The sequence below is a fragment of the Aspergillus wentii genome (assembly GCF_001890725.1).
Source record: "Aspergillus wentii DTO 134E9 unplaced genomic scaffold ASPWEscaffold_5, whole genome shotgun sequence".
Lineage (NCBI taxonomy): Eukaryota > Fungi > Ascomycota > Eurotiomycetes > Eurotiales > Aspergillaceae > Aspergillus > Aspergillus wentii.
The window spans coordinates 1,577,723-1,589,161 of record NW_024467836.1 but is presented as its reverse complement, the minus strand read 5'-3'; the positions used below and the strand labels follow the sequence as shown (position 1 = coordinate 1,589,161).

The window sequence follows — 11,439 nt, the reverse complement described above, 5'->3', positions numbered from 1 at the left end:
TGCTGGCGTGCCTATCGCTGATTGGCCGGTCTGCCCCTCTCCCCCAAATAGCCCGCCGCCCACTTCTCGTCCTCCTTGCTTTGTGATTGTTGACGTTTTGACATCAAATATAGCCTGCAGATGGGTCTCATAATTATTCAAGCTTGGTTTGTGAATCTTGATTTTTCATTATGATCATCTAGGATACCAACTAACCAGTGACCAGCCAAAATCCAGATCGTGTTCATCGACAGCAGTCCTGCTACTACAACACTAGTCGCTACAAGCACCGCCAATCTTCGCCCCAAGTGGGTAGAACCTCATCAACGGTGGATGTGGAGCAGAGACCAAAAACAAAGTGCGCCCAGAGGCCCTAGTACGCTACCCACGCCGTCACCATGTCGACGGATTCCGCCCGGGCACCACTCTCCCCGTTGTCGTTTCCGAACGTGATTTTGAATCCTGAGCGCGCGCGCAAGTCGTCTTCTGGCTGTGTCCCCGGTGGTTTTGATTTTGACGACGATATCCCGCCCTTTGAGGCGTGTTCTGGCGACTCAACCGAGTTCATGGGGGCGGAGACTGCGCGGGAAGACCTTTCCCCCAACACTACGACGACAACAATGGACGTCACTGCGATTACAGCTGCAGAAAGCGGAGTTGACCACGCGCAGGAAGATACCACAACACTCGATTTTACATCAGATGACCACCCGACGACTGATTATACTGGACAAACAGATTACGAAGATGACTCGAACCTCCTACCTCCCTTACCCGATAACGACGACAGTAGCCTTTTGTTGCCCCTGTCCAGCGAGGATGGCGACCACGAGCGCGGTGACAACCAGACCCTTATCGAAGAAAAAGAAATGGCGAGGAGATTGATGGATGTGGAATCAAGTTTCTTGCCGGAGCCGTCGACTATCGAAGTTGCTGCTACCAACAAGAACAGCGGGGTTGACGATACCTACTTGGTTGGTGTGCCCGATGAAAATGCGCCCGAGCCTGCACAGCAAGAACCATCCCAACTCTCTTTCGTGACACCGGATGATTCAATCCATGATATTACATCGAAAGGGAATCCAGCTCAAACTCCTCAGACCTCCGGTCTAGAACACGGCACTCACATCGGAATGAATGCTACACCCGCTGCGTCGGAACACCACGATGGCGACAACACCACAGTGCTGGAAGCAATACCATCGTCGCCTGCAGCAGCTGCCGCAGCAAGAACTGAGAACCGAAACCAATCTATATTCACCGATGATAATCGAGACAATAGTCAGCTTTATCAAGAGGATTCAGTCATTAGGTCGTCAGCCCCACAAGGGGATCAATCGCTACCACCAACAAACCAGGAACATAGAAATAGTACACGGAGCTTGTCGCCTGGGCGCTCGAGATTATTTCATGACAACAGTGGCAGTGATGCGGACACGGCTCCCCGTGATGGTAGTCGAAGAGGAAACAGACCCAAGTACCTAACCAGTCGTCAATCGGCCCATCGTCTTTCCTACTCCTCAGTCGCGAGTAATAACACTTATAACACCGAGATGACACACAGTGATGCGACCTTGGGTGCTGATTATGCACTTCAATCGGGAGGCGCGGTGCCAGAGCATCAGAACCAAGCTGGACAACGTAACAACCTCGCGAGATCAGTCAGTCTGGGGAGTATGGCGTCCGGAATCTCCAGTTACAGTGATGAAAATCTCTTGGAGAAGAAGAACCCCAGTGGGGCTACAGATGGAGGCCTACACACTCTTAACGAAGAGGAAGGCTCTGCACAGTCGCGCCCGGAGTCACCGTCTCAACCAGAAACGCCCGCTGAAGATGCTTCGGGGCCAATGACACCAAAAGCCCGACCCTCAGATGGTAATCTCCCGACCGACACTGCGATTGCCGAACGCATCAAGGATATTCAAGTCCCAAGTACATTTGTAAAACAGTTCCGAGAGGATAATGGCAACCGCGGGGTATCTCCCGATAAACGCGGGGGGGCATCAACGCCTGCATTCGCAAGAAGCGGTCGGACCATGACTCTGAAAGAACAGAGCAGCACAATCGATCGGCTCTCAAAGGAGAACTTTGACTTGAAAATGAGGATTCACTTTCTCAACGAGGCTTTGAACAAACGTTCTGAGGAGGGTATCAAGGAGATGATATCTGAGAATGTTGAGCTGAAGTCGGACAAGTTAAAGATACAAAAGGACAGTCAAAGCCTCAGGCGAAAAATCCGCGACTTGGAAAAGCAATTAAAAGAGCACCAGTCAGACAAGGAATCCATGGTCAATCATGACCCAGAAGGCTCTGACGATGACGATCGTGATGCGATGCCAGACGAGGAACTACTCTTCTTGCGGGAGCGAGTAGAAGCGTATGAATTTGAGATTGAAAGACTAAGGTCTGAAAGCATTACTAGGGAAAGCGAGAAGAGAAGACTTGCCGAGATTGTCAAGTCGTTGAATGAAGGCAGGCCGGTGGGCTCAGATGTGGGATCTAGGGAGGAAAGGGTGAGTTCTTACCCATCATATACTTCTTAGTAACTTGTTTGCTTATATGATGTTGCAGGACATGTGGAAAGACATGCTTGACGCGGAGACAGCGGCTCGTGAGCAAGCAGAGGAGGAGAACAAGAGACTTCGGGATGAAACTCTACGCCTGAGGAACGAGACGAATTTCACAATGAGCAATTACAGGCCTACACAACGTGAGCACATGGACTCAATGGTCTCATATTCAGCTGCTTCAGATCGAGACATCAACCGGCACACAACCACCCCCGGCAGCTCCAGTAGCCACACACTGGTTGTGGAATTGGAGTTGCTGAAGCAAGAAAATTCCGAATTAAGGAAAGAAGTCAGCGCCCAGACCTCGATGCTCACATCCCGCAACCGAGAGAAGGAGCGTCTCTATCAGGAGATTGAGGAGCTAAAGCTCGGCCAACGTCGCGACCGCAGTCGGTCAATCGCGGGAGATAGCATCTTCGACTACTCGGCATCGCGCGCACATGGAAGATCTTCTTCTCGGACCAGTGATAATACGGGGGCTTCTCCGAACGGTGGTACAGAACGCGACGACTTGGAGGCCCGTAATGGACAGTTGCGCGACCAGGTGTCGGGGCTTAAACTCGAGAATCAAGCTATCAGGGAACAACTTGATGAATGTTTGGGTGAGATAGAGGCTCTTGACAAAGCATATCAGGCGGACGTGGATCAGGCTGAAGAAGAGATGCAGAGCCTGACCCAGGAACGTGACCAGGCTTTGCAGGAACGCGACCAAACTTTGCAAGAAAGAGACCAAACTTTACAGGAACGCGATCAAGCGTTACACATGGCAGATGAGCGTGATGCCGCATTTCAAGATCTGCGAGCTGAGGCTCAAGAGGAATTGGACAGTCTCGGGGAAGAGCTTGAACGAAAGGTCGACGAGTGTCAGCGATTAGGAGAAGAGCTTAAAGACCAGGACGAGAACCTCAGGGCCCTACAAGCAGAGATGCGTTCTGCCAGCGAGGGTATCATTCGGCTTGAAGAGGATGCACAGAACAATCTGCAACGATACCATGCTGTTCAGCAGGAGCTAGAAGATGCAAACCGAGAAATGGAGTCGCTGGATAAGAGCCTCTATGAGGCCAACACCAAGGTTCAGCGTCTGACAGTTCAAATAGAATCGAGCCAAAATGAAATCGCCTTCCTACGGGAGGAACAGGATGGTGACAAGATTAAGATTGGTGATCTCGAGTCAGAGCTCAAGACGTACAGTATGAGTCTTCATAGTGAGAAAGAAAAGACCAGGGAACTTGAAGGGCGCTTGGCCGACGAGAGGCACCAGCGAGAAGTTGTAGGAGGCAAAGAGAAGCAAGAAGTCCAGAGGATCATGAACGAATTAAATCGCGAGGCCTCTGCTGCCAAGGAGGAGGTTCGAAGACTCAAGAAAGGCTTGTCGGCCCAGGAGATCGAAACGGCTACCTGGCGGGAGCGACTTATGGACCTTGAAAATAACCTCCGAGAAACCCTTGGTGACCTGACTGGCAGTCGCTCCAGCTTGATCTCCAACATTATGAAGTTGCAAAAGGAACTTGAGTCGACTGCTTTGGAGCTCGAGAGTATTCGCTCCAAGCTAGACGAAAAAGAGTCTCTTTTGCGAAACCGTGATGCTCTCCTGGAAAGTCACGGTCTCGAATCCCAGAAACTTTCCGAGCTTCTGGACCGTGAACGACACGCTCGACGAGCAGACAAGCAGTCGTTCGAGCAGGCACTCAAATCCCAATACCAGGCATCACGGACTATTACGCAGAGTAATTCGCGCATTTCGGAACTGGAGAGTGCGCGAAACCAGGACCGCAAACGGTATACGGGACTCGAGCAGCAGTTCAAGGACCAACTCAATGAGCGAAACACAATGCTGTTGACCATGTGGAAACGTCTATCGTCGATGTGTGGACCGGACTGGGCACACTCAAACAGTCTAATTAATGGTAATCTGCCAAGTCAGGAGGTCATTGGTAATATTCTCTTCTGGCCTGGCTTCAGTCGCAACCTTTTGCTCGCCCTCAAGACAGTGGAGAGCGTGATATCCGGTTTCAAGGGCCGCATCAAGAGCGTTGATCGTGACCTGACGAAGCAGTATCAAATTCTCGAACATAGCTTTAGCCTGCGGATCAGGAAGCTTGACCGCATGGAGGAGTCGGTCATGAACATGCGGGCCCAGCAGCACAGCAAAAACCAGTCGGGACTGTCACCAGAGATCGCCAAGCTACGAGGCGAAAACAGACTGCTGAAGGCGGAACTGAATCTTATCCAGTCGCATTCTCGTAGTCGCGGATCTCCCTCTGCTGCGGCTGCTGCAGTTGCTGCGGGCATGGGACCCAGCTCCCCACGCCCCTCACCAGGCCGGAACTCTAGCATGGAGGGGGTAGATGCAGATCCATCATCATTGGTCCGACATCGTTCTACGACCGACAAGTCGATGCAGCGTCCGGAGAGAGGCTTGGCACGAAATTCAACGGGCATTCCCCAGCCGTCTCACTTCTCCTCAACAACTACTCTGGCGGAAAACGCTGGGGCGATGACACACGGGTCTCGTCCTCGAGATACACCCGCAGACCCCGCCAGTGACGAAAAATGGGCTTATCGCCTGCGTGAGTTGGAGCGACGACTTAAGGCTGAACGCGAGGCCCGCCTACTCGATCGGAGCGGAGCTCGTAAACGGCTCGAGGAGCGGGATGCCGAGAACCAAAAGCTCCGGGCCCAATTGGAACGACAGCGGCGAGGCTTGTCAATGGGCAGATCGACAGATGATGGCCGGCGAGGGCATCGGATCCAAGGGCCCGAGCAGGATTTGGACAGAGAGTACGATGACCATCGGGATGAAGAGCAGAGCTCGAGTGAGGGGGAGGGGATATACGTCGACATTGAGGTTTAAGCAATCATTGATATCTTTTCTGTTTCTCCTCTGTTTGATGTTGCATTGCGAGCGATTGCATTGTCGTGGTTCTGTTTTTTTATGTTATACTGTGCCGATATTGGGCATGAACTACCTATATACCCTTCCGTTTTGGCTTTCTGCTTCCTCCCGTCGTATCCTCTGTCTGATTCATCTGATCGAACTGGGATTGGTGATCATGGGGAACTCCTTTTTATTTTCGGTTTCTCGGAATGCTTAAGTTTTTCATCACGAAGTCTATGGGATATGCGATATGATCAGGTGGGACTGAATGTATATATACATTAGATGCTGAGGATATAAGGGTATCGAAGTCATTCCTTTCTGGTGAATATGCATATCTCATGTTTTTTTTTTTTTTATGAATAGCCTTAAAAATACATGCCCACAACTCGTATATACACATTGTTCTACTCAATCATAAGCGCCACGCGTTTCTCAACGTAGCGACACTTTGAGAGAAAAGTCCACAATGCCAGTCCCTTGATGAATAGAGCTGGTCGAGATGATATCGACATCCGGAATAGCGTACGTAGCGGCATTGGATTCATTCAACCCACCACTGACCTCCACCAGGAAGGACTTTCTCTCCGCAGCCCAGCGCTCCTTGAGCTTCTTGGCTGCCGTACGCACCTCTTCGGGGGTGAAGTTATCCAACATGATGACATCCGCACCCGCTCCGATGGCTGCATCAGCCTCCTCGACACTCCGGCACTCCACCTCAACCTTGGTCGCAAAGCCACCAGCCGCCTTGGCCGCCTGCACGGCGCGAGGAATAGCAGCGGCAATCGACTCGATTGACCCAGCACCACCGTCGCTGGCAGCACTGTTGTTGGCACAAGCCCAGACGTGGTTATCCTTGAGCATAGTCATGGAGCTAAGATCGTGACGGTGGGGGTCGGCACCACCGACGAGGATACCATATTTCTCAACGACACGGAAACCGGGGGTCGTCTTGCGGGTGCCGGCCAGGGTACCGGACCAGCCGTGGGCGCGGAGAGCAGCAACGAGGGAGGCACTCTTGGATGCGATTCCGGAGCAGCGAGCGAGGATATTGAGGGCGACGCGTTCACCGAGGAGGATTTTACGGATGGGGCCGCGGACGGTGGCGCAATGTGTGACGGGATTAATGGAGTCTCCTTCTTTGACATGCCATTCGACTCTATATGGAGGTTTAGATTTAGATATAGAATCGATGGGGAAGGGGAAAGTGCTTACGTGCAGCCTAATTGCGAAAACACCTCATCGACAAAGGGGACACCGGCAACCACGCCCTATCTCGATATATCAGTATACCACGATAGATCCAGGTGATAAGAAGACTGGGTATGATTTACCTTGCTCTTCCCTAACAATCGCGCTTCGCCCTCCGACTCGCCCACGACGAAACCACCATAGTCGAAGCTGGGACAGTCCTCTTCGAGCCAGGAGGTGATGAACCGTTTGTAATTGCCAGGCAGTAGATGCCGGAGATCTCCATAAGTGGCCGCCATTGTCTTTTCTTTTTGTCTCGAGCTGCTGGGATGTTGGATTCTATCGTTCTATCTCAACCCCAGAGAGAAGACCATGACTCCAAATAATCGAACCCCGCGCGGGGCAGATCTCGGCGATTATCGGAGAAAATCACGTGTGCGGGCGAGATCGGGAAGTCACGTTGCTCCATGTACTTCTGAAGCAATATTGAGAGCATCGCCAAGTTTGATTCTGGAGTTCTGGAAGATTTTCATTCATACTCGTATGCACATACTTGAAGATTCAGTAATCGAGTATTACGAGTACATACAGAGTACAGACGACAACGAACCAGGAATAGCATTTAGTCTGCGGCATTTCCCCGGATACGAAAACGAGACACGCTATCCATATCCAAGCTATGTGATTATGAATGTATCCCAATCCCAGTCCAACGTCTTCTCCACAGTCCCAGCCATCATTACGTATCCCCTCGAAGTTTGAATTCACCTCGCCATGGAGCTTCTGCCAGGCTGAACGCTTGGTTCCTGAGTCTGAATTTGAGGCTGGGGCCTTGGACCCAAGAAGACAAGAGCACAGCCATTCTTGACCCCTGCTTGGCGGCCTTGCCAGTTCACCACGAATTCCCACTACAATCTCGCATTGTCCCCCTGGATCAAGTTAGACAAAACATCCATCCATTTCTGACACCTGGTACAGCATCAATTGGAAACATCAAGCAACACTGCCACACAGTTTCCAGGCAACAGCAATAATCGAATTGTGTTTCATCCCTTTTTTTAATTTCTTTTCTGGTCGTATGTATGTATCGTAAGGACAGCTCAGGGGTAAAAGAAACATCCTGGTTTCGTGGGGGAGGGGGGAAAGAGACTTGTACGAAAGGGAAATTACTCCGTTGTAGATGACAGGGAGGATGTCGAACTAGACGATGCCATTGAAGCAACTTCAAGGGATGATATCACAATCACACATTGTTGTTTGTATTATCGCATGTCAGATATCTTATCGTGGCTGGTCAATTTGTGCGGGGTAAACAAACGCTCACTACTTCCCCTAATGCTATAAGACCATTAGTTAGTAGACCTTTTTTAAGGCACAAGCATAAAACGTCCAGTTGTCCATGCCTTGGACGATCTGCAACTGACCGTGTGATCTGAGATCAGAGTTTCTCTGGTCTATCCCACAACATGCCCGTGATTCTGCAGCGGACTTCGGATTTTGAGGCCTCCGCATCCAGAAAATAATCCCAATGCTAATCCCCAGACCGTGCGATCGTCGGGCTGAGAAACAGCCATTATGCCGAATCGTCCAGTGGCAGATGCGGTATCATGCTGACCGATATGATACTATTGACAGGTGAAATGGTCCATGTGGTCGGCAATTGTGTTTAGATTCAATAGTGAAGCCTAGTATTTATTCTGATGACGAAGAGACTCCATCCCGGCGAGGGACTGTATGGAGATTAATAGACTCATGTCAGGAATCAAAAGGATCCGACGTTGTAGATCAGCATCCAAATCATGGATCGAGGATCCGAGAGGTTCAGTGTTGAGCGTCGAGTGTTGTTGACTTCAATAGTAGCGTTGGCTAAGCGGGACGTGGGAGGTTCGCCGTTCCGAGGGAGTGGCGGTAACAATACGCCCGTAACAAACGGCATTCCCCAGATCCGGGCTCTGATACCGTTCGTATTTGCCGTCTGTATCAATGCCATTGTGCGTTATTTTCGTTCTGCCAATACATACCAAATCTTTCCATATTATTATTATTTTTTTTTTAATCTCCTGATTATTTCCGACGTAGATCAACAATATTCTATGCAATTGTAGCACATACTACTGTGCCAACATACTTTATATTTGCAGACTATCGAGCTTGGAACCCATAGAACCCTTCTAGAAAAAGAGTAGTCCATCATAGTCCATGTCCCCAGCGAACACTTTGCCGAGACCGTATGTATGTAAGTAAATGAGCGATTTTCATCCACGGGCCGCATCGAATCGAACGGCATTGAGGCCTGATCACGAGTCGCGCGACTTTCTGGAAAATCTTAACAGGATGGATCCCAATAGTGGGTCTATGGTGAATAATACTGCTAACTGCTTACTGAGTAAGGTAGAGCTGACGGAGACTTTTGTGTTTGGTTCACTAGCAATTGCTCTGGATGGGATCCGCTCTCGGATACATATCACGGAGATAAGGGTAACCGGCACAGCGGGCGAGAATCGGCTTTTGGATGGGAATTGGAAATGGGAATTGTTCATTTTCTTGGGTCTTGGGATACAGAATCAAGACAAATTGTGCAGCACATATCACTGCAATCAATCCTTCCAAGCCTTGTACACATTCCTGCACCCAAAAATCTCTCCACGCTTCAACACACACATAGATCGCCACTTGGGCACATTGGCGGCGTTAACGAAGCGACTCGGCTCCACACAGAATCCCGCGCCCTCAACCCGAGCTGGGGCCCCTTCCACTGCAGGCACGTCAATGTATTTGCCCGTGTAGAACTGGAACGCCGGTTCGGTACTGTGAACCTCCAGGTGCATCCTCGTTGTGGCGTGGCTGAACTGCGCCAGGAGCTTCAGTGACTGTCCACGCGTGTCCAGCGGTATCTTCTCCGGGTCGCTTTCCATCACGAAGACATCGTCGATATGGGGCTCAAAGGGTCCGACATCGAATGGAGCGGTGACTTCCCGGGGGAATGCCTCGATGTTGCCAATAGGAATGCCGGTGGAATCGAGAGGGAGGTAGCTTTGCGTAAACAGCTGAGCTTTGGTTCCAGTCACGGTTGGTGCATTGGCGATGTTGAAGTAGCTAGCAGGTAGCTGTCAGTCAAAGAATGATTAGGTAGTTTCAGGATGGATTGATAGTCACCTGTGGTTCGTCAGGTTAATCACTGTCTCCTCGCACTCATCGCCGACAAATTCCACCTCGTACTCGAGCGAGAGTACTGTCTTGGGAGCAGGACCGTCAATGTCCTCCTTACTCGCCGTATACCACACTCTTAGCTCAACGGTACCGGGATATCCCTCCTCGCCATCTTTACTAAGGTACTTGAACAACAACGCTTCCTTGCCGTTGTGTTTCACAGTGTGTGGCCCATCGAAAATACGCTTACCCCACCCGTTCACACCACCATGCAGGGAGTTGGGTCCGTTGTTCTTTGCGAAAGTATAATCCCGGCCGTTGAGGTTATGGATGACAGCATCCTTGATTCGGTTGGCGACACGCCCAATAGTTGCGCCAAAGTGCGGGGTGTTGTACTCGATATATTGTTCTTGGGTAGGGAAGCCCAACACAATGTTCTGGCCGGCAACCTGGAATTCCTGGATGATGGCCCCGAGGGGGATAAAGGTAAAGGCAGACGCTGTTGACGACATGATTGTTGAGTGTAGGTAGGGAGGATTTATCAAAGGGTGATTATTTGAAGGTCAGGTAGAACGAGGGGCAGATGACGTCTAACAACAACAACCCCGCAATATGCCGATCAGTTGAAAGGGTCAACGAATAGTGACACCAACACCGAAGGAACAGGGCCCGAATTCATATCTGAAGGATCTGATGTCAAGTTATGTTGAGGCACGGTTAAATCTGGGGTATCCTCGTTCCCAGAGCAGAGGTGTTGAAGCGGTTATTAGGCTAAAGAGGCCAGCTTAATCTGGCAATATCCGGCCGGTGGGCTTGATTTGGTGCCTTAGGCCGAGAGGAAATCTGGGGTAACCCTCCATAGTCCATTTTGAACGGAGGATTAATGACTTCTAGACTGCATTTCATCGATTACAGATGAAGAGGGACTACTCCTAGCATACTGACACTATTAGTGGATCTACAGACCAGACCAATTACCAATTCCAGCAATTACAATGCATCTAACTGATCCATCAGCATCTGACAGGTAGTCACTAGGCTGCGCCTCAATAGCTGTCAATGGAAGCTTAGAAGCTACCCAGACCACTATAAATGGAATCGATTCACCTGATCGTACTTCGTACTCGTAAATAATATAGACCCCCGTCACAGGGGCCAAGATGGCTTATACTCTCGATGGATGCATAGCATAACTGCGGACTATTCGGGGCCCGCGGTCTCCGTGCCGGGTTGTTTGGCAGTTCAGATATCTCAGCTGATGGACTCGATGTAATCAATGTAATCAATATATGATTAACCGATAATTATTCGCCAACATCCATGGCAAATTGAATAGTGAACAGATATCATCATGACCGTAGTCGACCGCTAGTTACTCCGTACACCGAGTGCTCATGTTGACAGCCTAGATCATGTGATGGTGAATATCGCCGTAATACGGAGGAAATAAGGAAACTCCGAAAAGGCGTGTCAACTTCGGACGGAAAACGGAACATCTCCACTGTCAGTCAGAGATGGCAAGCCGGCAAATCGGCATTTCGGACAGTTTCAAGGGGAATGGATGATTCATTATTATTCAGGTTCTGTATCGCATTAAAGTCGAAGAAGAAATGTGGAAGTGTGTTCGCTTGGCTGGGCTGTGGGACCTTGTCACGATGAACTATTAGTACT

The 11,439-nt window shown here is 50.3% G+C and overlaps 3 protein-coding genes across 3 annotated transcripts; 1 reads left to right on the top strand and 2 right to left on the bottom strand.

Moving 5' to 3' along the window:
* Positions 1 to 377: 377 nt before the first annotated feature.
* ASPWEDRAFT_113240 (putative anucleate primary sterigmata (ApsB)) lies at positions 378 to 5,403 on the top strand (the record flags this gene model as incomplete). The annotated part of the gene is made up of 3 exons (XM_040828390.1): positions 378 to 2,492; positions 2,551 to 3,189; positions 3,292 to 5,403. 3 exons carry the CDS (start codon positions 378 to 380, stop codon positions 5,401 to 5,403), a joined length of 4,866 nt encoding a protein of 1,621 aa, XP_040687947.1.
* Positions 5,404 to 5,862: 459 nt separating this feature from the next.
* ASPWEDRAFT_113475 (nicotinate-nucleotide diphosphorylase (carboxylating)) lies at positions 5,863 to 6,917 on the bottom strand (the record flags this gene model as incomplete). The annotated part of the gene is made up of 3 exons (XM_040828410.1): positions 5,863 to 6,586; positions 6,643 to 6,698; positions 6,762 to 6,917. The coding sequence occupies 3 exons, from the start codon at positions 6,915 to 6,917 to the stop codon at positions 5,863 to 5,865; spliced, it is 936 nt and encodes a 311-aa protein (XP_040687946.1).
* A 2,298-nt stretch (positions 6,918 to 9,215) lies between these two features.
* Positions 9,216 to 10,280, bottom strand: ASPWEDRAFT_112787 (uncharacterized protein; the record flags this gene model as incomplete). The annotated part of the gene is made up of 2 exons (XM_040828356.1): positions 9,216 to 9,714; positions 9,775 to 10,280. The coding sequence occupies 2 exons, from the start codon at positions 10,278 to 10,280 to the stop codon at positions 9,216 to 9,218; spliced, it is 1,005 nt and encodes a 334-aa protein (XP_040687945.1).
* Positions 10,281 to 11,439: the final 1,159 nt, after the last annotated feature.